This window comes from Penicillium alfredii (genome assembly GCF_028826965.1).
Source record: "Penicillium alfredii strain IBT 34128 chromosome Unknown utg000007l_segment0_segment0, whole genome shotgun sequence".
Taxonomy (NCBI): domain Eukaryota; kingdom Fungi; phylum Ascomycota; class Eurotiomycetes; order Eurotiales; family Aspergillaceae; genus Penicillium; species Penicillium alfredii.
Window position 1 is genome coordinate 2,563,661 of NW_026622704.1, and position 25,452 is coordinate 2,589,112.

The window sequence follows — 25,452 nt, forward strand, 5'->3', positions numbered from 1 at the left end:
TTTAGGCTGAGCTTCTTTATTATATAGGACTTCGTACGAAGGTCCCATAACATATACCCTGCGAAGTATATTCTTTACATAAATATAGGACCATATCTATTACTTCTAATGTCTTTAATTTTCTAAATCCATACTACCTACTAACTATATTTAGACTAGCCTACCTATTGTGTCCTAATAGAAAAAGGTATAATAAATTAGGATAAAAACTAATCTTTATATTTAGTATTTATATATCTAGTAGTAGATACTAATCAAAGTAGTAAAGATTATACATATACTAACTAATTTTAATATAAGTATAACTACTTCTTACTATATAACAGCCAAGAGCCTAAGGTGCCCTAATTAATTCCCTTTCTAAATCCCAAAGAGGCATGATTAACCTATAAGGTCATATAAAGTGTGGGTATAACTCTTATACATAGATAATATCTCTATATCAAACTTATTTTTCTACTAGTCAAAATACACCTACCTAATTTTGGTAGGATATCTTCTATTTCCTGCGATAATAGGGGATAGCTAGGTATTCACTAACACCGCCGGCATGCCTATCCGGTATTATCGCTAGAGAACCATTCCCTGTGCTATGTACAGTGCATATCAAAGCGAGTTGATAATAACGACCCTGTTCATCGTACGGTGGTCCTAAATGCGCCTTACGTCTGGATTGCAACACCCTTGCGCCCTATCGCTTCTTCCATGTAGAAACCGAACACAAGACGATAAAGATCTCGCAGCCACGAATACTGTCCACCTTGAAGCATCGCCTGGCATGCGTGCGCCACGTCCAAAGCGCTGACCCGAGCTCGGGGACCAACATTTCCGAACGCGGGATCGAAGGCCACCAGCTTCCGGTAGTTTTTGAGCAACGAGGTTTGCCAGGGGGTGGAGCCAAACGAATCCGAGGGAAGTGATTTTACAAATGATGAAAGGGACAGTGAATCGCCGGGTCGATAACCACTATTGATAGCGGCTTTTGTGATCAGGACCTTCAGTCTAGTCAAGTTGGGATCCTCAGAGACAGTGGTTACGGTATTTGCGGAGGATGTCGTATGCCCAGACGATCGAGACATCTCCGAGATACTTGAAGCATTTGAGGACCACTTATTATGTGAGCTGGGATCCGTGCCATGACCCAGTACCAGGATGTTAGGAACCGGGGTGTCGTCGGGCGAAGCGGTTGCTGTGTCTTCAAAGATGGTCGTTGGGGTTTCGGGGTTGCCTGGTGGGCCTACCAATTCGACAAAATCGAGTCTCTGCTGCGTCGCCTGGTTGAATGCTTGCGTAAACGTCGTTTGACTTGGTCGTGGGGTTCCGCGATCCGAATTGCGCAGGCTGTGGAGCGTCCAGCCCTCACGAAAGATATCGCAAAGCTCCCAACAGGCTTGAACAGCAGATCCCAACAAATCTTCATCAAGCGGTCTGCCCTCTCTCTTACTTTGACGAATGCTGAAGAGCATCTCGGCCAGGGTCCAGCACGCACCCAGCAGAGAGTCGGTTTCTGTGAGACGTGTTCGTTGTTTCATCAGGCGGTGGCATAGGGTGATGTAAAAATCCAAGGTTCTCTCTCGAAAGGCGTCGGGCAGGTTCCGATCGTGTGTGTTGAAAAGGTGATTATTTAGTTCAAAGCTCACGCGCAACACCGAGTCGGCAAGGTCACTATCCCGAACCCGGACTTCAAATAAAGCCTGGCAGAAATCTCGGCAGAGGTCAAGAGTTGGATTCACCTGGGATGCATAATCGTCTTCTCGCGTGTCGTAAAGCTTCTGACAGAGTCTCCAGCAGGACCTCCATGCATCCTCTTGCATGTCATCGCCGTGAGACCGTAGGTGCCGTTCTCGGTGAATGTAGCTTAAACTCGCCAGTGTATTACAGAGTGTCCAGCATTCGGCAAGAGCTGCTCTCAAAGCGTGAACCTCGGCATCTTTGCTAGCGAGGTTTCCTGGGGCGATGTTAGATACTTTCACCGGGCCTGGGGATCTCCATGGAACGGTCATTGGGTCCGTACCCTCGGGAATATCTGGGCCATGATCAGCAACGGGCGTGTCGGATAAAGCCAGGGAAGGAAGAGTTTACCTTCGAGGCTGCTCGAGCGTGTTCGCCGATCAGATTCTTCGAATTCATGCCTTGTTTGCGCCCGGGGCGTTGCTCGATCGGACCAATCTTTCGCGAGAGTGACGGCCGTTGTCAATGGAGGAGGTGAAATAGGACTGTTTCCAATCTTCATGGGTTTGGCCGTTAATGACGGGAAAATATCTTCATAAAAGGGCAAAGCGAAAGGCACCTTTTTCACCCTGTCCGGCACTCGAGTTGACTCGGTATATTCCGAGTTGGGTGAGGGAGACCCTGAATCAACTGTACTCCCAGTTTCCTGTTGCGACGCGGTCTTGAGGAGCAGGAGTCATTTTGAATGTTAGCCACACGCTCTATAGGATACTTAGGGGTTATGAATCCCAGAGTGTCTCACAAAATCACCAAATCCTGGTGGGGCATGGATCACCGACTGAGGAGGCTCATCCTCGTCCGATCGTGTACCTGGGGCATGATGCGGATGGGGTTGGATCTGTTCAGGTCTGTGGCTCAACGGAAATGCCTTAAGGAGAGAGAAGGCCTATTCCACATCTCAATACATACCGTTAACTCCAGTTGTGGAGAAGCGATGGGTTTATCGGGTGTCGCAGTGCTGCTGTCCCCGTCTCCCTCGGGCACATTGCTGGGGGCTGATAAATCATCCGAAGTGCCCATGGAGATTGGATCCAGAGTAGATAGTATAGTATAATATAATATAATATAGTGTATAGTATCACACCCAGAGGAAAGACCAGGTAATAGAGATGTTTTAAGAAGACACGATCGAAAAGCCCCCCCCCCGCTTGCCTAGGAGCTCAGGCCGCTCAAGGTATATGAGAAAGGGTCAGCACCAAGTGACCTCCCCGTGCTTCGTAATGGGGTGGATAGAGATCTCTTTTCTTCTGATTCCCTCCTATCGTGATGGTTGTCCGATGATTAGGCGCCTGGAGCGTGATGAGTATGCATCTTTCCCCACCTATGCATAAGCACGGCGCTTGCGCAGTATGGATTGGTTATGAGAGAAAACAAAAGATATCAAAAACACCCCTTTAGACGCCAACCCCTGCTAAGAATGCAACGCCTCCCAAAAATGAAAAATCCCGAAGAATCACAGATATCCCCGGACTGCTCTGAAAGCCCCGTGAAGTCCATGCCCTCCCCAAAAGAAGCAACAGTGCCATCTGGGCACCTTAGAGCCTTGTTATGGGATTCCGAGTCAATTGCCGTCAACCCACCAAGCCAAGGAGCTTTTGTACAGAAATCATAGCCATTCTTTGGACTCCATACATTCCCCCCACTCGGGTTGACCAAGGATCTGTGTGATAGCAAGCGTAGGTGGGGATGTACAATCTCAGGTGGTGAGACTTGGAACGATTTGCAGGTAGAGAGATTGATGGCACCTGACTTAGATTTGGGCCTTCGTTCGGTCTTTCTCGGCGGAGTTGTACCTGTGGAAGATGAGCCCAACCCCTTGAGTCCCAGTCCAGCTTATAGACATACCGTAGGAGCTTCTCGATCAGATCAACGTGCGTCATGATCATCCGTCGACAACAGTACCGTCGACAGCCCAGTTGATCCATAGCATCACTAGAGAGAAAGCCACTGTTAGAGTAACACACACATACACCCGAGGAATACATATCGCATACCCGTCCGGAACACCATCATCGAGAAGCTGCAGGTAACGCTCCCACAGGTCGCCGACAACCTAATGTAATCATTTTAGCGAGAACAACCAAGAGGAAATAGACAGCTTACCTTTCCACAGGAAAAACAACGAACTGGAATAATCATGGTGAAAGTTGGACGCAAATAAGGAGGAAAGAAAATGATCGAAGCCAGACTTTTTTTTGGCAGATCACACTCTAACCCGATTTAGATGGTCTTTTCTGCCCGTTCTCTCCGCCTGATTTTGTCCGAAAAAAAAAAAGTTACACGCCTCGGAATTGCGTTGCTATCTGCAAGGACCTACCTAGGCATGGTCAATTAAGATATTCGTTTTTCTTTTTCTTTGATCTCGACATACTGAGCTGAGCTTGGCAATGCCTGCACAAATGGCAAGCCCGTTGGCTCGCCAAAAACGAAACCGAGTCAGTGATGCGGCAGAGAAACCCCGATCAACTGAGGACCGAGTGAAAAGACGTCGATTCTCTGAGACCAGCGAGGCTCAGAAAATAGAGCCAGTCAAGCCAGTCAGTGCTGAGGGGGTGTCCAACTCCAATGTCCAAGTGCAGGATGTGTCTAGATGCAGCACCCTGGCCCCGTGGTCGTTCTCGCGCCCACTCGCTGGCCGCTACAGTAACCTGGACCCAATTTTGACCGCTGATGAGGCGTGAGTTTTGTCCTTCCTGATTGAGGTTTTAAGCCTATTTTAACATACCAGAATCACAGATATCTCTTTGTGGGACTCGAAACTGCAGTCCAGGTCTTTGCAACCTCCACTTCTCGCCTGTCCCGTACTCTGCAGATGGAAACTGGCCAAAAGGTTGTTGGATATAAGCTATGTCCAGCAGACTCGGAGAATATCTATATCTTCACATCCGGGTCTGTGACCAAGTGGCACTGGAATTCTGGAAAGAGGCTCTCACGCTGGGAGACCAGCTGCACGACTCTCTCAGCTGACTTGGCGTCCATGGAAAGCGGTGCCGAATTTACTACACTCTTCTTTTCCATTGAATTGCAGAATGGTGGAAAGAGGCAGATAGTGATCAACACATCGGGCGACAAAAAGCTCCAAAGCGTGACCGCACTCCACACCAACAAGCGGATCCATGATCTCAAAGTCATTCAAGGGGGTCGAATAATCATTGCTAGTGATGGCCAGCACATCCTGCTGGGTAGCACGGCCAGCGCGGAGCTTGAAAACCTCGAAACCGTTCAATATTCTTGGAGAGAGGCGACCCTCCCGGTGAGTACCACTTGCTTCGACCTGCGCGAGAGTGCTCCTGCGGCTCGAAGCAAAACGCCCGATACAAGAGACTCAGAGTCGATTGATCTGGTGGTAGGAGAGAGTGGTGGTGCCATTCTCATCTACCAAGATATCCTTGCGTCCCTGTTTGGAAAGCAGAACAGCGACAAGAAACCATCACCGCGCAAACTGCATTGGCATCGAGGTCCTGTCAATAGCGTGCGTTGGTCTCAAGACGGTAGGTACTCTCACAACCCACCATGTCGCTCAACATTCTAACTCCTCGGTAGGCAATTATATCATATCGGGTGGTCAGGAGTCAGTTATGGTTCTGTGGCAGTTGGATACTGGTCGGAAGCAATTTCTTCCCCATCTTTCCTCCCCAATCTGCAACATAGTGGTTTCTCCCCAGGGAAATTCTTATGTGGTAAAATTAGCCGACAACTCGACCATGATTTTGTCGGCCCGAGAACTGCAACCATCGACAACCATCACCGGGTTGCAGGTGTGTCCCGAGGTGGCAAGTCGTCTGGACCCTTTCTTGAATGCGCCCCATGGCGTTGTGGCAACATTACATCCACAGCGCCCAGAGCAGCTACTCATTGCCGTCCCTGCTTTCCACCAGATCAACCAGCATGGTCCCCAGGCCGCAAACTCCGCCGTTCTTCAGACATTTGACATCAGGGCCGATGCGCACATTTCCCGCCAGGCTCTCGCCCGAACCAACGCAACAACGTTGAGTGTCAGTCCAGAGGGGTCCCTGATAGTCGCCCCTGATATCAAACACATGGGAATCGTGCAGGATGCAACCTGGCTGGCTACCGTTGATAGTTGGAGCTCGCCCTCCCAAGATACGGAGGCTTTGGATCGCCACATCCCAAGTCTCAACTCTCCTTCTGTTCGATCAGAGGTGTTTCTGAAATTCTGGAAATGGAATGCATCGTCTGATATCTGGGAATTGGTGACGCGCATTGATGGCCCTCACTTCACCAATAATCGCCATGCGGCTGTGCTCAGTCTAGTGTCTCGCCCAAGTGCTCACGAGTTTGCTACACTTGGAGCCGATAAATCCCTCCGTTTTTGGGGCCCAACTGCTAGGTATCGCAGCGGCCTAAAAGCACCGGACCAGCCAGAGCTGCAATTAGATACATGGAAGTGTCGGAGCTCTCTCGACCTTACCGGGTGTCTTGATAACCCCCAGGCCTCGCCCTTGGATACGGCGTGCATGGCCTTCTCTGAAGATGGCTCTGTACTCGCCGTCTGCCTGCCGTCCGGGTCTGGTGCGAATGATGGTCTTGTTCTTCTGGTCGATGCGCGAACCAGCACAGTGCATTACCGAAGGACTGGGGTTTTCCCAGGAGCTCCAAGCTCAGTAGACTTCCTGGGAAGACATCTGATTGTTGCTTCCACCCAGTCGGTGGCTGTTTGGGATACGGTTGATGACGTTGTGAAGACCATTCAATTATCAGAGCCCGCGGGCTCGGCGGGTACTGGGAGCTTCCAGCTTGTTGCTGCAAATCCCAAGACCAAATCTTTTGCCATTGCCACTCGAGCCCCAGAGGGTGGATCGAGCACGTCACAGAAGAAACGGCACAAGAGGACCCGGTTCCACATCAAGATATACGACGTACCATCCTTTGAGCTGGTATTCAGTGACTCTCTCAGAAGCTGCCCTCTTGCACTCCTTTCCGACGCGTACTCGGGCGATTATATCATCGTTGATGGTACTGCCAGCGTGCAACGACTTGGTTGTTTGGACAAAGTCTCACAAAAGGGCGTTCAATCCCGTGAGGTAACTGGTCATCTCCAATCCGGGCTGGCGAGTCTTTTCAACCGAGGGCATGTTGGGATCTCCTCGCAGGCTGGTGACGAGGAGAGCTTATCTCCCCAAACCAAGGGACTGGCAAGCGTATTTGGAGACTCTCCGTCATTCTCCTTGCCGTCGCTTGGGGTTCTCTTTCGAAACGTTGTCCAAACGCTTGGTGCTCATTAAACACGGAGAACGGAGGGAGTAGATAGTGGCTTGGTGGGTATTGGGCGAGGTGGACGATACCGGATGGATCATGTATTTTCATTCTTGTGATTACTATTAACCCTGTGAAATATGACATTGGATTGTTGTAATCATCCACTGATGCAGGCAGCATCCTATGTTTCAGTAAAGCTCTAGTAACATGCCCTGGTCTACGTCCGGGTGGTGACCTAGGTGAATGGTCTAAAGGAGCTTTGAGGTGTTTTATCTAGTGTGTGTGATAAGAATACATCGTAGGCCGTCGATTCATCGGCAATTTTCTTCCCAGTCCTTAGATCTGGCTCAAGGTCAACACAATCAATGCCTTTCTGCCGTGCACATGGGCCAAATAGGAGTCCAGTTCATGATCTTCATCAATCGAGAACGAAAGCTCATTCCCATGTTCATCCCGATCAATGCCTTCAATCTTGATGATGATCGAATAGGGATATCTGGCAGCAACCGATTGTCGGAGTTCTTCAACCGTTCGTGTTGCCAATTTCTCAAGCCAGGTCTTAACTGCAGGCCCCTGGGGGTCCTGTGGGCAAATTTGAAGATGGACTGGAGTATGTAAAAGCGTTGGTTGAAGCATAGGGTCCACATATTGGAAGGCATTGCCACCATCATGCTGCGTGTTCGCCGAGAAGGATGGGTCATTAGCTGCCTGAAGGAGCGACGGATCAATCTGCATATCGCCAATCTCGCTTGCGGTAATTGGAGCACTGGCAAGCGCCTGGGAGGCGAGGGTGCTAATTCCATTACTGATCCCATTGTCCAGCACATTCCCTATAACGGGGTTGGCTGGTACGGAGTTTTGAGACTCGGACTCTGTTACTGATCGCTTGCGCGAGGGATCGCGCTTTGTCTGGTCATCGCGTAGTCGCTTCATGACATCACGACAGAGTACCTCGAGAGCTTTCACTTTCGTGGTGTGATCTGGATCGGCGGGGCCTGGGGCGAGAATTTGCTGCAACAGTGCCGTATTCGCAACCCATTGTTCCTTGAGCTCTTTCCAATGCTCATCGCCGGCCTCCAATTTGCTGGTAAAATGATCCGCTTTGAGCGTGTCATAAAAGGCGTTGCGAATGTGTCGACTTTCCTCCGGGTTGATCCCCAGCGCGTTTTTGGCCTCTGCAATGGTCATCCGCCTCTCGAGAGTTCTCATACGCTTGGTGACATCGGTGCAGACCACATCCAAAGCAAGGGCCTTGGCGTCGCGTTGATTCGGCTCTATGTGGAATACCTGCTGGAGATGTGGAGATTCTTGAATTAATCGGTCCTTCGCCGCTTGCCACCTTTCCGGGCCGGCTGCCGTTTTTTTGATGAACCCTGAATCCTCGCAGATTTTCTGAAAATGATCGCGGATCTGGCGGTACATTGCATTGTCTAGATTGAGATAATGCTTACTCTCATCAATCGTGGTCTCCGAGGGGAAGCGAGGCGGACCCGGGGGATCTGCCGGTAATCCAGCCCATCCGCGGGTCCGGCGACGACGCTTCCTGGAGGCCCAACGTTCCGCACTCTCTGTTTTCAAACGTTCCAGTCGCTCTTTTCGTTTTGCTAGGACTTCGGGTGAGAGACCCGGTGACGTGGAGGGCTCTGCCGCTGGTTCTGCAGCAAGCGAGTCAGCGTCATCAAATGCCCCTTCCTGTTTGTAGACCTCCTGTTGCAAAGCGAGTAATCCTTCATCCTCCGGCTGTGTCGCTCGTGTCTCGGCGGTGGATTGGGACTTCATGCCATTGGGAACACGAAGTAACCAGCGATTTTTCGCCCGCACACGCATCAGTTCCCTCTCCTTGATCTCAAAACCTTCCTCGTTCAAGATCCTGAGCATGTCCCGTTGGCTTGTGTTTTTCTCCCATAGCTGTTTGACACGGGCGACAAGATCGACGTTCTTGTGGGCGGGATTTTGTTTTGAAGGAAAACCCCATCGTTTAAACTGGGTCTGAAAGGCACGTTTACTGGACCGACAGTATGATCAGTGGGAAGACCTTGAACCTGTCCGGGTAGAAAGAGGAAGCTCACCTTGGCGCGAATTGATAGGCGGTTCGCATGTGTTCCATGATCTCCTCCAGCGCCTTTTTATCTTGGATGTACATCTGGTAGCAGATGTCCCGCTTCCCAGCCCAGTCGTACACCATGGTAGAGGACACCCTCCCTCCGTGGAGGTGCGGCTGTGGGGAACAAACCCGAAAGCAGAGAGATGTGGAGCACCGATCAGGCGTTTGTTGTCGCTGCTGTGCGCCGTAGTGGAAGAGCAGAAGACGAGACACCCAGAGGCGACACTTGCGCATTTTGTCACGTGACCAACACCATCTCCAAGGTCGCGGCATTCCTCAATTGTTTTGAAGATTTCAAGAATCTAGCATGATGGAAAAGTCTAGCCGGCTGGATTGCAAGTCGCAAGTTGAAATCTGAGGTTTTTTTGATGTCATGGCGGAGTCCATGCCATTGCAAATTCAAGCCATCGTCCTGCGATCGGGAACCAGGATACCTCGAGTATGCTAGAGAAAAAGAAAAAGAAAAACAGAAAACAGATTAAAAGAACAATATGCGCCATCTCTCCAACCCAGCCAAATCTTTGATATCGCTAATGACTCCTGACCATAGAAAAACGAAGAGGGGAGCATCAATAAAGCCTCCGTATTCGGCGGCGCAGCTTGAATACTCGAGTTCGGAGCCACGTCATGAACAGTACCCACGTACTCCGGGATTGTGATTTCCACGAGGCTGACTGTTGAGAATCTCGAGGCTCAGAAGAATGGGGCTCTCTGGATTTCCCCGGTTTTTCCGACATCACCTCGCTCGAGTGTCCCCCTGGAGACTGTGGACTTCCAGACACAGTCCGCCTTACTCGGCCCCGCGTCTGCCGGGCTTCGGCTTTGGTTTGCTGCTGTTCAAGCCTCCGTGTTTTGGCAGCTTCTTTTTCTTCGAATGCCTGTCGAGCAGCTTGGACTGTGGCTGCTCGGGAGATAGGGTCTGTGCTGGTCCGGGTCCGAGACCGAAAGACAAAGTCGAGGGAACTCCTGGAGATTGGGGACGCAGTCTCCAACCCAGTCCCGTTGTCTCTTGAACAGCTCAGGGATGGCCGGCCGCTGACATTGGTCTGTGAGATCCCAGGAAGATGGGTGAATGAATCATCTTCAATATGTAACGATAAACGCGGGACGGGCCCTGACGAGGCGCGAACGAATGATGGCTGTATCTCAGACCTTGGTAGGGTCCTAGGCTCTGTCTCGGGGGTTCCATCCTCAAGCTCGTCACTATCGTGAACGGAGGTAGAATAAGACTGACTCAGCGGGGGTGTATAGGCCCGAGGGGTTTGCCGCATCGGGTGGACATATTGTGATCCTGGTTTGCTTATGCTCGAGCCGGTGGCCGTGGAGAAGTGGGAAGCCCCGCTAGTTGACCGATGATGGAGGCCGGGGGTTGTTGGCTTGAATGCCACACCCGTGAGTGATTCACTTTGGCGCCTGTCCCGGTCAAAATTCATGTAAATTCCTAACCCCTCCTGTTCGGTGGAGGACCGAGACAAATCGATGGATGTCGAAGGCGCGTCGTCTCGCGACATCTTCCTAAGCATCGGTTTAATATGTACTTTAGGCTTGCCCGATTTGCTTTTCTGTGGCCGATAGTCGACACCGTCGGAAGATGTATTCAGGCTAGAAGCAGCCACCAATTGATGCGAATCCGAATTCCATGGTTGTTCGCTCAGGATAGCGTCCGGCATGGCCTTTGTTGAGGTCATTGATCCTCGGTTGTTCAGGAATTTGGGGGGGTCATGTGAGGTGCTAGAAGGATCCGGAGAAGCATCCAAGTCCAGAGGTGGATGGACTAGCGAGTGAGGGTCATAGGAGGTAGTCCTTCGACCTTTCACACCGGGCCTCGCAGTGGGGAGGACGCTGCTTTTGGTACGCGACTGTGTCCCGAAATCACTGGAAGCTCGACTTTGTGAGATCGGAAGGGCCGGTTCATGGACGAAGGAAAGGTCAGTACGAGCCATGATGGCCGACTGTATCGACAACACGCCCTTTCCCCCAGATTAACGCGATCGAGCAATGTTCTTAGAAATGGGTGATGCCGTTCATGGTTAGCGCTGCTTGTTTGATCGCAGGTTGGAACGGGAACGAGACTTCAGAGTCACTACCGAAGTGACATCCAGCTGGAGGAGCTGTGTGGACGACTGGGAGGGCACGCAGTTGATGATTGCGAATCTGAAGAATAGCAGAAGCCGTCGCTTGGATCATGCGAAGCAGACGAGAGCTACCAGCTAGGTGATGAGCAATCGCCTTTCCCGGGGAGGGGGGGGGGCTGAGACACGGAGTCGACGATCACTTTGACAGGCGCATATCGGGAGATTATCACGTCAGCTGAGGAAACCACCTGGGCAAGTCCAGGCAGGCCGATTCCCGCCCGACACCAGATTATTCTGGGAGCAAATAAGAATACGTTGGTTGAGTTGGGGGAGTTGAGAGGGAAAAAAGAAAGAGCAAGAGAAAAAGAGGAAAGGGTCCAGGGGAGAGAGACGGCGGTGAAGGCCGGATATGGGGAGAAAGAGATGCATGCGGATAGCGCCGTTCGTGATCCATCAGCTTGCCATCCATGGATCTATATATTTTATCTCTAAGCCGCTGATCCTCACTTTTGGTTGGGTAGCTTTAGGGGACAGAGAAAGAGGCTAAAAAATAGATTTCAAGGTCTCGTTAACTAAATTGATCCTGATCTATCCACTCTATAGGTAGCTATTTTACTACTATACTGCTACTACCACGATCTTACTATATAATCTACTTTATCTCTATTTTGAAATCAATTTTCTTATCTTTCTTTCCGATCCCCTTTTATTACTTTTATTACTCTTATTAACCCTCAGGAATCTCCCCTATTTTATTTGTCTTATATTTATATATACTCTTTACTCTTCTTTACCTAGGTATTCTTCTCCTATTATTCATTATTCTTATCCTTAGACATTCTAAATAAATGCTTTGTATCACTCTATCCTCTATCCTCTCCCTTAATCCTCTTGATCTTCTTATACGCCAAGGCCAACGGGCCTGCAGCCGAGTGGGTTTGTGTACAAGGTGGGGTTCAAAGTGACAGGTGTTCTGCGCTCTGCCTCCTTTTCTTTCTTTTTCTTTATAGCCCTTCCTTCTTCTTTCATCTGTACCCATCCTCTGTCCTTTCATGATGGCTGTGTCGTTACAACACCTCGGCCTCTCACTCTTAGTCCTTCTTGCTATTTCTGGCCATGCCCACGGCTTCGGTGCTGGCAATATCGCCTCCCTCTCCCGTATCGAGGGTCAGAACTGGCGTCATGGTGATATTGAAGATACTTTGCTAACTCCTTTCCTGGCGCGGGTTGCTGGTGGTCGGAAATTCGGTAAACTTGACGTGAAGCGCGTGTACTTTGGCAACTGGCTTCGAGACTATAGCCAGGCGGTCGACGTGGGCACGGTCAAGTACGTCAGTGCTGAAGCGATCCGCATTCTCATCTGGGTGCTAGGTTTCATGAGCTTTGGGTAAGCCCTGGTCGAGATTGAATAGCTGGAAGAAACGTCCTCACAATACCTGCCCATCAGTTTTGGCACGCGAGAGTTTGAGGTCACCTCAGAGCGACTCGGGTGTTACCAGCCTACGGAGCACATCGACAACCCCCAAGGATATGCAGAGGGGGAGGATGCACGCTGCTATGATCCACGGCTTCGCGGTCCTGTTGACGAGGAGCGCGAGCTTTCGGTTGACCCTCGGACAGGTATAGAGTGTGGTGACCGGGCGGTTGCGTATATCCGGCTAACCAGTCATTCGATAGGGTTGAAGAGCTACATAGCATCAGAAGATATTGGGATTAACACCTCCGCGGGTCTGATACGCCGTGTCCTCGGCCGTTCAATTCAGCTTGGGCGTCGTTATGCCCAATCCCGAAACAACGAAGATCTTTACGAGGCGCTGCGACTGCTTGGTACTGGCTTGCACTGCCTGGAAGACTATGCCGCCCATTCCAATTACACAGAGCTCAGCCTCATCGAGCTTGGGGAAACCGAAGTATTTCCTCATGTTGGGTGCAATACGAGACTTGAGGTTGGCGGTGCCCGGGACTACATCTATCCCGTCGTGACAGGCACCTTTGGCGGAGTTGATTTCTTCCACTCGGTGCTTGGAGAGTTCTCCGATAAAACCATGCAGTCTGAAATCCAATCACTGGAAGGTGTCATTGACGAATCCCAGGGTGAGAGTCCGTCGGAGAGCTTCCTACAGGATTTGCTAGGCAAAATTCCTGATGGATTGATCGGGGATAGCGACACCCAAGCTGGCCGCATGGACGATTTCAAGGCTAAGGCAGATGATGCCAAAAGCAGTGGCCAGCATATCAGTCCTCGGGAACCCGAGGAGTGGGCACTATACCTCAACGACGTCCAAAAGCAGATCTACCCCGTTCTCGAGTGGCATGATGAGCTGCTTAAGGCGATTCATGAGGCGATCGAGAAGATTCCGGTCCTGCCAGAGCTGATCGAACAGATTCAAGACCAGATCACTATCTTTGTCTTCTCCATCCTCGCGCCTTACGTTCTTCCCATCATCAAGCAAGTCAAGGCCGAGCTCGAAACCGGTTCCTCCGAAGTGATCCAAAGCAGCCGAGAGCAGCAACACATAGTGTTCAATGACGATGACTCCACAAACCCTACCCATTCGATGTTGTCTAAAGACCACTTTTCAAATGTGCTGAATGAGCCAGCCGGCCGGATTGCTTCGAATATTGTCAAGTGGGCAGTTCCCCAGTTAATGCAGTGCTGGGATGATGAGTATGTCGATGTCGACCGGACCTTGAACAGGATTATTTCTGGAGTCTTTCACCATCCAGCGCTCCGGGACTACGGTGATGATGGTGCAGTGGATATGCGCCAGACCATGTTCTCGACCGTCGAGCAGTGGTGGCAGGAAAAGGGCGAGGAGGGGCGCGATGTTCTCCGGGAGCAGCTCAGCCGCGACGGTGTTCTCGAAGGAAAGAACCATAAAGAAGGTGTGCAAGACTCCGGGCATGGGTGTGGCAAACCGCTAGCACTTCCCAAAGGCCATGGCAATTCTGGTGGAATTCAGGAGGCCAGTGATACCGGCCTTCACCAGGTCGCATCTGACGCTGTGGGAGGAGGGGCATTGGGTGGTTTAGTTGGCGGTATTGTGGGAGGCATGAGCTCAATGCTCTTGAACGAAGCTGGCTCGAAGCCGGGGCGAGAAAGCCCCGAGTCTCCTCAGTATGAAAGCGGCGACCTTGACGACAGGGAGCATGAGCATCGACATCGACACCATCATGAGGGTCATGGGCGGTGCGAAGAGAACCCGTATGAAAACATGCCGCCTCCACGACGCGATTATGAATACTGGAGCGAACACGCAGCCTACGGAAGCCCACCAGTACCCCGGGATGATTATCCTCAAACGCAGAATTACCGACGCGAGTACCAGCAATACCAGCCAGAGCACAACGGAGGTGGCTACTATGAACATGAGAGACGAGAGACCTATCAGACAGGCTACAGTGAATATGAACGCACCAAATCGCGTTATGATTACAGGCCAGGCCAGCCTTCGTACGGGCATACGGAGCAAAGCGCCTACGGACGTGGAGCATTCGAACAGTGAGTGAGCCGTTTTGATATGAAGAGGTGTTCACCAATTATCTGTATTAACCATGTTGATGCAGAGACGTCTCGCCTGGGTTTCATGAGCCCCGGGGTGGCTATGATGAGTATGGCAGCTCTGGCTATGGAGCTCCGAGGGAGGGATATGGACAGCGGGCTGACAACAACACCGAGTACTACGCTGAGCGACGGCATGAACATGACCGGCGCTCCAGTGACTCAGGCTCGCGGAGCGGTGATAGCGACGAGGAGCACTCTCATCACCACCGGCACCACCGGCACCGACACCATCGACACCATCACCATGACCGGTCTGGTTCAGAGGATTCAATTTAGAGGCAGAGCTTCTGCTGCTGTAGTACAGCCCCTAACGGGCGAGTGTTGGCATGTGGGCGGTCCTAAATTACCATTCTTTGACTTCTCCAGGCGCCGGCTGCTCGGTGCGGATGACTTTGTCACAGTTGAGCAAGCGGAGGGGATCAAGGGCCAATTTCAACTAGAGAATGAATGTTAGCGTTGACATGCAGAGTAAACCAGGTAGAGAGACGTACACGACGCATGGCATCTACAGTCGATTCACCCAACTCGTGCTCGAGATAGTCTCGTTTGACGAGACCAACCCCATGCTCACCAGTGACGGTTCCCTCCATCTCCACAGCCCGCTTCACCATTCGGTGAACCACTCCCTCGGCGATTTTCTTTTCGCTGTCGTTAAACAGGATGATGGCTTGAATTGGGGTCAGCGTGCATTGAACCTTCAGGTAGGATCTCCATTCAGACCAACAGGGGAGAGCACTCACCGTGGAAGTTCCCGTCACCGACGTGTCCACAGATTCCGGCCAGTAATCGGCTTTGGGTCATGTCCTTCTTAGTCGCCTCGATAATATCGGGCAGCTTGCTCATCGGTACGGCCACGTCAGTTGTCCAGACGTGGTCTTCTGGGCTTCGTTTCATTGCCATGACACTCCATAAGGCCTGCTTCCGAGCGCTCCACAACTCCTGCATTTCCTCTTCGCCCCGAGCAAACTCAAAAGACCGACCTGAAGTGTTCGACACGATCTTTTGCACCATACCGACCTGTTCCTTGACGGCGACCGGCGTTCCCGTAAACTTGAAGAACAGGGTGGGGGATTCCTTCCACTGCCGGCTGGTGGACTGGCTCGCATTGATACACTTCATCTGCACATCATCCAAAATCTCAACTCCCGCCACGGGGATGCCGGCCTCAACCACATGGGTCACGCACTCGGCGGCATTTTGGATGGATGAGAAAGAAGCAACAGCAACATTCTGGCTCTTGGGTCGAATCGTCAGCTTCAAGGTCGCCTCAGTGACCAGGCCCAGGGTGCCTTCGCTGCCAATAAATAGCCGAGTGAGGTCATATCCGGCGCTCGACTTTCGAGGTCGTTGGCGGGTCTTGATGACGGTCCCGTCGGCGAGGACAACCGTCAACGACAAAACCCACTCACGCATTGTCCCGTACCGGTAGGAATTGGTTCCTGAGCAGCCGGTTCCCACCATGCCTCCGATCATAGCGCCGGGGCCAGGGTCGGGTGGGAAGAACAGCCCATCTTTCGACAGCTCCTCGTTCAGATCTTCCCATCCCAGCGCCGGCTGGACAACCACATCCAGGTCGCGGGGGTGGAGTTCCAAAATACGATCCATCCGACGGAAGTCAACGCAGACGCCACCCCTGGTGGGCGCAAAATGGCCTTCCAAACTGGTGCCGCCGGAATACGGGGTCACCGGGATCACTCGCTGGTGACAGACTTTCATGATCCGAGACACCTCCTCGGTGCTGGACGGGTAGAGGATTAGGAACGGCTTTTCATCCTCCTTCCGCCAGTAGGACGACCAGTCCGATCCTGCATGCATCTCCAGGTCACCAGGCGCGGTCGAGACATTCTCCTTGCCCAGGATATCCACGAAATCCGCCCAAGCAGCCTGGAGATTCGACTGGGACACGTTATGCTTTGGCGGATCAAGATCGGACACAGAGGTTGTGGACGACGAGGGAAGGCCAGCCGGTCTGAGCGATCCTAAATAATATGCCCCAGTCGAGAAGAAGACCAGCGCTGTAATGGATCAGCACCAGCTCGGGGGTGAAGAGAAAGAGAGAGGTTGATTACATACCGAAGACCAATGCCGCATAGCGGCCACCGGGGGATTGGGTTTGGTATTGCGCGAATCGCTCTTGCTCTGCCCGCTCACGCTTAAGGCGTTGCTGGGTGCTCTCGTACAGTTGACTCTTGAATGACTGCTGCGGTTTGTCGTTCGCTCGACGGGCCGACAATGCGAACCACCGGCATTGCCCGACAGGGAAGGTGGGCTGTGGCCGAAGGCTGCGCAACGCCCGATGGGCGAGTGCGTTGGCTCGGGCCATGGTAGATGAATGAGGTGGAGAGAGGGAGAGGTGTCGGGCGCGCAGAGTGAAGGTTGAACTCCGCAGCGGTCTTGGCACGCACCACCCGAGCCATCGAGATTCACGGATGGATCCATGGATGTATCTTCCGGTTATATTCTGCAGGATCACAGTGGTATATCATGTAAAAGGATCAAATACCCGAAGGACATTCCAATTCTGTCATCGTGTGGATTGTTAAATATAGATAAGTATATAAGTATACAAATTGAAATATAAATACAAAGAATAAAGTAAAAGTGACTACATTGAAAGTAAATATCCTGCGGGAACACCCCCCGTATCAGTTCCTGAGGCAATCATGACGGGGGCATTTGCTTGCTTCAGCGCCAGAACCGGTTAAAATCGCCCGCGGGTAAAATGACATGCAAAAGTGGGGGGAGGGGAGATGCAAAAGCTGGGGGTCTTTAAATTCTTTACTGTCTACTTTCTCTCCCTTTTCTCTTTTCTCTTGATCTCTTGAATTGCCTTGGATAATCCTCGCTTATCTCTATCAATTGCTCTTCCTTCTGCTCTCCGTGTAAACCTCGATTCTCACCCATCCACCCCCCCGCATCGTGAGCCCCACACCAGACAAAAAGATGAGCTCCCAAGTCGCAACGGCGCAGGTATGAAGTACCTCCTTTTGATTGATCCAGACACGATCTAATGGAGAGCCATGGTCAGAACCTCTCCTTCATCCTCGAAGGCATCCATCAAGTCAAATTTGAAGACCGCCCGATCCCCGAGCTGAAGAACCCTCACTATGTGCTCATCAATGTCAAGTATACCGGTATCTGTGGCAGTGATGTAAGTTGTCATTTCGGCGTCATGGAGTCTTCGTACTTCGGATGGAGGGTGGCTAATCGCGGGAATAATTCTCCAGGTGCACTACTGGGAACACGGTGCGATCGGCCAATTCGTGGTCAAAGACCCGATGGTTCTAGGACACGAATCGGCCGGTGTCATCAGCAAAGTCGGGTCGGCCGTCACAACCCTCAAGGTGGGTGACCGCGTCGCCATGGAACCCGGCATCTCCTGTCGTCGGTGTGAGCCGTGCAAAGGGGGGAAGTATAACCTCTGCGAGAACATGGCCTTTGCCGCCACCCCACCAAATGATGGCACGTTGGCCAAATACTATGTGCTTCCGGAGGATTTCTGTTACAAGCTCCCCGAACACATCTCGCTCCAGGAGGGCGCTCTTATGGAACCACTCAGCGTGGCGGTACACATTGTACGACAGGCCCGCGTCAGCCCGGGGCAGACGGTCGTGGTGTTCGGGGCTGGGCCCGTGGGACTGCTGTGCTGCGCCGTGGCCAGTGCCTTTGGGGCCTCCAAGGTGATTGCTGTGGACATCCAGCAATCTCGCCTGGACTTTGCCAAGGAGTATGCGGTGACGTCCACCTTCATGCCCGGCAAGGTGTCAGCAATTATGAATGCCGACCGGCTCAAGGAAGAGAATGACCTCGGGACTGGTGCCGATGTGGCTATCGATGCCTCGGGCGCCGAGCCCTCGGTCCACACTGGCATTCATGTCCTTCGAAACGGTGGCACCTATGTGCAGGGCGGCATGGGCCGGAGTGAGATCCAGTTCCCCATCATGGCAGCCTGCTCCAAGGAACTGAATGTCAAGGGTAGTTTCCGCTACGGGAGCGGTGACTACAAGCTGGCAGTTGGCCTGGTCTCGTCCGGTAAAGTGGATGTGAACAAGTTGATCACCGGCACGGTCAATTTCGAGGAAGCCGAGCACGCATTCAAGGAGGTCAAGGCCGGTAAAGGCATCAAGACTCTCATCGCTGGTATTAGCGAGTAAGAGAAAAGTCCGTGATTTTAGTTCCCATTAGATAGTGTCCTCAAAAAAGACCTCATCGCAAGCGTTGAATTCGCAGATTTCGAAGTGAGGGAAGAAAACTCAAGGTAGTGATGAATGGCCACTAGAAGAACATTCTGCTTCCGCGGAAACAGTCGGCTTGTAGCTGCAACAAAAACAAAGGGATCGTGAACGGAAGCCAAAGGGGGGTATCGTGCGAACAACGAAAGACTTGTCACCATAGTGACCATGCGAAATCGACCAAACCAAAAATCAAAACCGTCCTCGAGGAATCGAAGGCGAATTCAACAGCACCCACGGTTCCTCCGTGATTGGGAACCTCCAAGGCGGAAGACATCTTCCCATTCTCGCATCCCGCTCTTCCAGCCCTGCGCGGACCCAGAGCCCTGGCCTCTTCGTCGGGGGTCCTGCGGTGAAGAGGCACTGCATTGTCATCCAACGTGGTCCGGCTACGGATACTGGAGCCATCACTGGTACCGTGGCCATAAAGACCACCGTCTCCGTATTGAATGCCGCTCTGTGGGTCATCGGGGTCGATTTCGCCCAGCTCAATCTTGGTCAGGATGATACGGGCTAACCGGTTAAATACTTCTTCCACGCCATCTCCTGTGAGAGCTGAGACTTCGACGGCCACCGGGATATTCGAGCTCGCGGCCCAGCGGGACGACTCCTCCTGGCTGACATCCCGACCCTCGGGGGCAAATGTGGCGGTCAACCTTGTCCCTGTACCCAAGTGACTCGAGCGGACTGAACCAGAGGTCTCGAACGGGAGCGAGGATTGCTTGCTCGATGTGCTGGAGGGAGTCGGTGGAGGTCGCACCGCATCTTCTGCTTCCATCTGTGACGATGCATCTGATCCCAGATCGGACTTGTTCCCCGCGAGGATGACAGTCAAGTTCGGGGAGGCCAGCGCGCGCGCATCCATCAGGAAGGTTGGAAGGGACGTGAAGGAAGGGTGGGAAGCGACATCGTAGATGAGAATGGCACCGGCGGCGCCCCGGTAGTAGGACCGGGAAACTGATCGGAAACGCTCCGTACCTGCGGTATCCCAAAGCTGTAGCTTGATCCGTCTCCGTCGCGAACCCGATCCGAGCTTGACAATCCGGGAAGAAAACTCGACTCCGATGGTTTGCGACGACAGTACTCGCCCTGTCGGGAAGGTGGATGCGTGTTAACGAGCGTCAGCCAGGAGGATCAGTATGTCGGTCGTACATTCATTCTTCACGAATCGATGAAGTAGACAAGACCTATTGATTTCGATTAGAAAGAAAGAAGCGTCAGTGAGGGACAAACCCCCCCCCCTCCTCCCCACAATACGTGGGGAATGTCACTCACTTTCCAGCGCCGCTGGGTCCGAGGAGAATGACCTTGGCCAGGTAATCATACATACTCCCCAGCTCTTGGTCTGGGGCAGAGGATGCCGAGGATGCATTGGATAGACCCCGTTGACGCACCATGGCGCAGGGGAGAAAAAGAGAGAGAGGGGGGGAAAGTTGTGTGAAGGGAGTAAAGGGGAGAGGATGCCCCAAGGTCCCTTTCTGCCCGGGGACCCACGCCTCTCTACGATACAAGTCTATGAGTTACGCCGAATTCGATCTAACAGAACTTATCGAGAGATACGAGATATACAAGATGCAGACAGGATATGTATTACATGAATAAAGCATAATCCATAGTCATCGAATATGAAGACTGTGCCACCAGCGCAAGGATCTCTTTACGAGATTGTGCGCCTTGCCATGTGGAGGCGATGATCGAAGTGGGTTTTTGTCTGCAAATATCAGAGGGAGAAATGGGCAAGGATCATCTTTGTGTCTTTGTTTTAGGCCGGAAATTAGAGGCTGTGTTTTTGACTCCTTTCCAACGTGGCCCGGGGGACGTATTTAAGGGTCCTGGTGTCGTCATGGTTGCTTTTTTTTCCCTCTGCATCATCTCTCCACTTTTCTACTTTTCTACTTTCCTACTCTCCTACTCTTCTTTGATTCTCCATTGTTCTTGCTATACATTCAACTCAACATGAAGCTGACTTGGACAACGCTCCTATTACTCCTGTCCACTGGGGTTATTTCTCTCTCCATTCCCCCGACGGATTCTGTTCAACATGATGCCGATACCGTCTCGGAGGGTCCTCTGGAGGTTGATCTAGAGAAGCGCCGTGGAGGAGGAGGAGGAGGAGGAGCTCGCGGTGGAAGCAGTGGAGGTGGCGGGGGCGGCCGCTCAAGTTCGAGTGGAAGCCGGGGTAGTAGCAGTGGTCGCACCAGTTCCTCCAGCAACTCCGGCGGCACAAGTTCCCGTGGATCGAGTGTCCAGCCAGCGTACGGCGGTGGCAGATACTATGCGGGTGGTGCGAGCGCCCCCTATGCAGCTGGCCGGCGATCGCCCTTGGGGGTCACCCCGTTCCTGTTGCCCGCGGCGGCGCTGGCCTTCTTCCCCGGTATATGGCTGTACGGTGCCTACGCCTACCCCTATAGCCATGGGTACCACTTCAGAAACGATACCTCGCACAAAAATGAGTCAGTCCCGATCACCTGCGTGTGCCAGGAGTACTCGGAGTGTGGCTGCGACAACAACAACAACCAGACCTACTATGAGTCTCTCTTCAACGGCACCGCGCCCAGGAACACCAGCAACATCCACGTTGTCACGGAGAATGGCACCAACAAGATCTACATCAATGGAACGCTTCCAAACGGCACCACCGTCGCCGACTCCGACGCATCGGTCTCGGGTGCGGCTCCGCTGGTGACCCTGCTGCATGCCAGTGGGTATTGGGTGACAGTCGCGCTGGTAGTCATGGCCGTCCAAACGATCTAACCCTGGGCCCTGACTCTGGTTTCGACAATATTGCTTTGTGACGTGCGATGATGCTTCGATAAAACGGACTTTTGGGATGGCGGTCTGCTTTTGTGATACCCCCTAGTGGCTCTGGCTCGTGTATACCTATGTACAAATATAAAGTAAAATATATATACTCTTGATATAGCCCTCTCTCCCTCTCCTAATCTAAGCTATCTATCTTTTTTTTTTTTTTTTTTTTTTTTTTTAGTCTTATACCCTTGTGACCAGTCAGCAGCAAATTCCATGCCTAAGCCTACTATTAGCCTAGTGCTTTACACTAATTCACAAATAAAACCAAGCTCTTCATCACCCGGAACAATATCTGATTCCTGGTTCCTCCGAGGTCGACCTTAATGCACTGGCTTTTGGTATTCGATCGAGCATAGGCTGACTGATAATGTGGTAAGGTATCATGGATATCGATAGAATGTCAAATAACATGCCATCCCCAACATTCCGCCCGTCGCCTAGGAAATATAATGTGTGTAACCTCGTACCTGGTACCTGGCCCCATCTAGCACGACGCTGGTCTGGCGTGGTACCCAGTACCTAGTACCGAACAGGACAAGCGTCCATCTATTTAAATGAGCCCATTTCCCTTCTCTCGCTCCTTTTCTCATCGCTTTTGTTCTCGTCGTTCTTTATCCCTAGACACGGGCTGTCGCATTCATTTCCAGCTCCATTCACTCTTTTTAATCCACACCATGCTCTCCAAGGCTTTGTTTTTGTCCGCGGCTCTGGCCCCTGTCGCATTCGCCGAGGCTCCCTCGCCCTCGCCGGTCACCAAGACTCTCACCCTGGCTCCAGCAGGCTACACGCCTCCGCTGCCTACTCCGACGCCTCCCTCAACCTCGAAGCCTCACCGGTCCACCAGCACCCCTTCGTCTTCGGTTACTCCGAGCCGGACTCCCCGCTCCTCCACGGCTCTGGTCGCCAGCACCAGCTCTGTCGCGGCCGAGCCATCCACCGAGACCAGTGCGACCACTATCCCGACCTCGACCTCTGTGCCGGCCAACGGCGCAGCTTCCCTCCACAAGCCAGGCGCCATGGCCGCTGGTGCGATGGCCCTCGCTGGTTTCCTGCTGGCATAAACGCCAATTGGGCTACATCGCGAATGCCCCAGGATCTCGATGATCCCACTGGCCCGATTGCATGTGGGGGACGCAATCCATCCAGTAACCCATCTAGAATGGTGTTTTCTGGACATTTGGACACAGTCCTTTCTGTTTCCCTTCATGGTACATTTCCTTCTACCGATATACTTCTTTTGACGTGTTTTCCGACTTCTTGATGCCTATACCCCTTTTCTCTTCTTCTACTCCCATTTCATCTCATCCAAGCTTTGTCTTCTACCTTTGGGTCTTTTTCTTATCTTGGTTGATCTTTGGATTTCTTCGGCATTGATGTGTGCATCTTTGCGGATGCTTGAATGTCATACATATTTAGCTTACGAGTGTAAGACTAACGAGCTCTATTTATATTTCTTCCTTCATCTTCACGGTTTAACTCCACGTTTATCTATCTAGGTCTCCCAGATCAGCGTACGATTACCTACCTGGGAAATGATGTACAACCATTCAGATCCTTTTACTAGTCATTAACGACGTGCGAGCCTACTAGCTACAAATTGGCGCACTCTGCGCGTCACCACGTATTACACCTAGGCACTCGGTTGCTACTGGATATCATAGATAATACAGTGATATTGGGGAGAAGACTCCAACAAGGGCTTATCTACTACAACTGCCCCCAAACATATCATACAGAAAGCTGTCGCCGCGCTTAGTTTTCCTGGAACGTAGCCTCGTACCTACACAAAAGTAAATCAGCCACAATTCAACATGGGGAGGGGGGAAGGCATGTTTAAAAGCAGAGAAAAACATACCTCTTTCCTCGGAAAGCCCATAAACCCCAATTCCCGCACGAGACGTCATGCGGATCGAGATCGTTCAAATCCCAGCGCAAACTGCGGAAAATGTTTTCACCAGGCTCCAGAAGGACGTCGAACTCGCCACCGCACTTCTCACGGACCCAGTTGATGTCGCGCTCCATATCCCACTGCGTATAGCCGGTGCAGAGAATGGGAATCTTGGTCTCCAAGAGCTGTGGGAGAGTTTGCTCCCACTCATGTGAGCTAGCCGGGTGACCCAGACCTGGGTGGAAAAGCATGAAGCAGTCCAGGTACGGGTCAAACGGCTGGAAGTATTGTGCCTGGTACATGGTGTGGAAATAGTCTACGTAGGTGGTAATCTTCATCTGACCACCCAATCGATCCTCGACGATCCCGCCAAACGGGTTTTCGGGCACCCGGTCGGGGAGTGGGAACTCGGCATCACGGTTTGCCATGCTCTCCGGTCCAATGAAAACGAGATGCAGCAAGGCGCGCGGGAACATGTAGGAGAGCTGCATCCAAACTTCACGGGGCAGCGACGATTCGGCACGAGCGCCGAGGATGAAGATCCGGACCGGGGGCGCCTTAAGACGGAGACCCTTGATGTCGGTGCTCTCGCCAGTTTTCGGAGGGTGCAGAGAGTATCGAAGAGCTAGATCCTCCAAACAGGGTTGATCAGTAACTGACCCAGAAGAGCACAGCATGCGCTGTAGACTCAATATCGGTATCGAAACTTACCGCTCAGACTCTTCAGTCCTTCAGAAGTCAATCGTCCACTGGCACGAACGTTATAAGGGCTCAGCTCATGTAAGACACTCGCAATGGTCTGCGGGTAGGTGAGCATGCGAGTCACCTGGCGCATGGGGCGGTCATGGTTGATGGCTTCAAATTCGCGTGTGTAGAGGTAGGTATCCCAGTTGGTCATGTTGATTACGAAGTTGTCATCTTGAACGCCGGGGTAGGAGAATTCGGGGAAAAAGCGCCCGGAATGCAAGTCGTGGTCATCCTCATTGATCTGGCGAATGGTATCGCAAATCTCGAGATGCGCCTCAAAATCGTCCATCCAATGACCCTCAGAACAGTAGATAGGTACACCGCAGTCGGGGCATTCAAAGTGCGAGTGAGCCGGAGGCAAGCTGGCGTCGGTTGTTTTCCTCGCTTCCGGATCATGCGGCGAGACGGGGGCACGGGTCTGCTGGTGGCTCGGGTGAGGGCAGAAGGCATTTTGCTTGATAAATGCAGCACGTTGCCGGATGGCGGACGAGGGCGAGTTCGAAAATGAGTGAAACAGGTTGTTGAGTTTCAATAGAGCTCGCGTATCCACGGAGGGCCCGGTTGACGTGGAGGCCGCTCTCTGCGTGAGTGATGAGGGGACAGATTTAGATACAGAGCTTGAATCCCCAGTCACGCCTTTACCGAGTTCAAGTTTGCTTTCTCCCAGCGATCGACCATTGCGTTGTGAGCCAAAGCTTCGAATGACGGATGGAGCGACGGCGCTCCGTCGTGAATGCGCCAGGCGTTGCAAGCGAACCTGCGGTCCTGCAGATTGCACTCCACGCCGGAGCCCCTGGAGACACTGGGCACAGGTATAGCCGCCAGTCATGATGAATCCACGCGTGGGGAAAGGGTGAGACTTCCTCAGTCGGAGACGGGTTTGCGGGAAAATTCAGATCACGTGAGACAACGGCACAAGAATCCCAGGAACCCCAAGAACTACACGGCCTCTGCGGATACTAACTACTTAGATACCGCAAGCTACAATGGACATCATAGCTCCCTATATTCCCTGAGGAAGGGGTTTTCAAATGGCCACCGAAGGCAAATCCGTTGGATTTGTACCCGAGAATTTTATACAC

The 25,452-nt window shown here is 52.1% G+C and overlaps 12 protein-coding genes across 12 annotated transcripts; 5 read left to right on the top strand and 7 right to left on the bottom strand.

Moving 5' to 3' along the window:
• Positions 1-662: 662 nt before the first annotated feature.
• NUU61_005618 (uncharacterized protein) lies at positions 663-2,751 on the bottom strand (the record flags this gene model as incomplete). The annotated part of the gene is made up of 4 exons (XM_056656200.1): positions 663-2,026; positions 2,083-2,392; positions 2,474-2,569; positions 2,641-2,751. 4 exons carry the CDS (start codon positions 2,749-2,751, stop codon positions 663-665), a joined length of 1,881 nt encoding a protein of 626 aa, XP_056511813.1.
• A 730-nt stretch (positions 2,752-3,481) lies between these two features.
• Positions 3,482-3,870, bottom strand: NUU61_005619 (DNA-directed RNA polymerase core subunit RPB10; the record flags this gene model as incomplete). Its single annotated transcript, XM_056656201.1, has 4 exons — positions 3,482-3,524; positions 3,577-3,663; positions 3,726-3,784; positions 3,835-3,870. The coding sequence occupies 4 exons, from the start codon at positions 3,868-3,870 to the stop codon at positions 3,482-3,484; spliced, it is 225 nt and encodes a 74-aa protein (XP_056511814.1).
• Positions 3,871-4,130: 260 nt separating this feature from the next.
• On the top strand, positions 4,131-6,977 carry NUU61_005620 (WD repeat protein; the record flags this gene model as incomplete). The annotated part of the gene is made up of 3 exons (XM_056656202.1): positions 4,131-4,408; positions 4,468-5,222; positions 5,275-6,977. The coding sequence occupies 3 exons, from the start codon at positions 4,131-4,133 to the stop codon at positions 6,975-6,977; spliced, it is 2,736 nt and encodes a 911-aa protein (XP_056511815.1).
• A 310-nt stretch (positions 6,978-7,287) lies between these two features.
• NUU61_005621 (Clr5 domain-containing protein) lies at positions 7,288-9,289 on the bottom strand (the record flags this gene model as incomplete). Its single annotated transcript, XM_056656203.1, has 2 exons — positions 7,288-8,956; positions 9,021-9,289. The coding sequence occupies 2 exons, from the start codon at positions 9,287-9,289 to the stop codon at positions 7,288-7,290; spliced, it is 1,938 nt and encodes a 645-aa protein (XP_056511816.1).
• Positions 9,290-9,624: 335 nt separating this feature from the next.
• On the bottom strand, positions 9,625-10,998 carry NUU61_005622 (uncharacterized protein; the record flags this gene model as incomplete). Its single annotated transcript, XM_056656204.1, has 1 exon — positions 9,625-10,998. The coding sequence occupies one exon, from the start codon at positions 10,996-10,998 to the stop codon at positions 9,625-9,627; it is 1,374 nt and encodes a 457-aa protein (XP_056511817.1).
• A 1,187-nt stretch (positions 10,999-12,185) lies between these two features.
• NUU61_005623 (Het-C domain-containing protein) lies at positions 12,186-14,971 on the top strand (the record flags this gene model as incomplete). Its single annotated transcript, XM_056656205.1, has 4 exons — positions 12,186-12,517; positions 12,578-12,750; positions 12,808-14,632; positions 14,698-14,971. The coding sequence occupies 4 exons, from the start codon at positions 12,186-12,188 to the stop codon at positions 14,969-14,971; spliced, it is 2,604 nt and encodes an 867-aa protein (XP_056511818.1).
• Positions 14,972-15,038: 67 nt separating this feature from the next.
• Positions 15,039-17,018, bottom strand: NUU61_005624 (FAD-binding oxidoreductase; the record flags this gene model as incomplete). The annotated part of the gene is made up of 4 exons (XM_056656206.1): positions 15,039-15,131; positions 15,187-15,362; positions 15,436-16,710; positions 16,769-17,018. 4 exons carry the CDS (start codon positions 17,016-17,018, stop codon positions 15,039-15,041), a joined length of 1,794 nt encoding a protein of 597 aa, XP_056511819.1.
• A 687-nt stretch (positions 17,019-17,705) lies between these two features.
• On the top strand, positions 17,706-18,849 carry NUU61_005625 (NAD(P)-dependent alcohol dehydrogenase; the record flags this gene model as incomplete). Its single annotated transcript, XM_056656207.1, has 2 exons — positions 17,706-17,846; positions 17,923-18,849. 2 exons carry the CDS (start codon positions 17,706-17,708, stop codon positions 18,847-18,849), a joined length of 1,068 nt encoding a protein of 355 aa, XP_056511820.1.
• A 232-nt stretch (positions 18,850-19,081) lies between these two features.
• Positions 19,082-20,324, bottom strand: NUU61_005626 (putative Ras family GTPase (Rab4b); the record flags this gene model as incomplete). Its single annotated transcript, XM_056656208.1, has 3 exons — positions 19,082-20,016; positions 20,080-20,114; positions 20,203-20,324. 3 exons carry the CDS (start codon positions 20,322-20,324, stop codon positions 19,082-19,084), a joined length of 1,092 nt encoding a protein of 363 aa, XP_056511821.1.
• A 559-nt stretch (positions 20,325-20,883) lies between these two features.
• Positions 20,884-21,681, top strand: NUU61_005627 (uncharacterized protein; the record flags this gene model as incomplete). The annotated part of the gene is made up of 1 exon (XM_056656209.1): positions 20,884-21,681. One exon carries the CDS (start codon positions 20,884-20,886, stop codon positions 21,679-21,681), a length of 798 nt encoding a protein of 265 aa, XP_056511822.1.
• Positions 21,682-22,409: 728 nt separating this feature from the next.
• On the top strand, positions 22,410-22,796 carry NUU61_005628 (putative extracellular serine-rich protein; the record flags this gene model as incomplete). Its single annotated transcript, XM_056656210.1, has 1 exon — positions 22,410-22,796. One exon carries the CDS (start codon positions 22,410-22,412, stop codon positions 22,794-22,796), a length of 387 nt encoding a protein of 128 aa, XP_056511823.1.
• Positions 22,797-23,487: 691 nt separating this feature from the next.
• NUU61_005629 (putative mRNA processing protein (Mss51)) lies at positions 23,488-25,199 on the bottom strand (the record flags this gene model as incomplete). Its single annotated transcript, XM_056656211.1, has 3 exons — positions 23,488-23,515; positions 23,591-24,278; positions 24,335-25,199. The coding sequence occupies 3 exons, from the start codon at positions 25,197-25,199 to the stop codon at positions 23,488-23,490; spliced, it is 1,581 nt and encodes a 526-aa protein (XP_056511824.1).
• Positions 25,200-25,452: the final 253 nt, after the last annotated feature.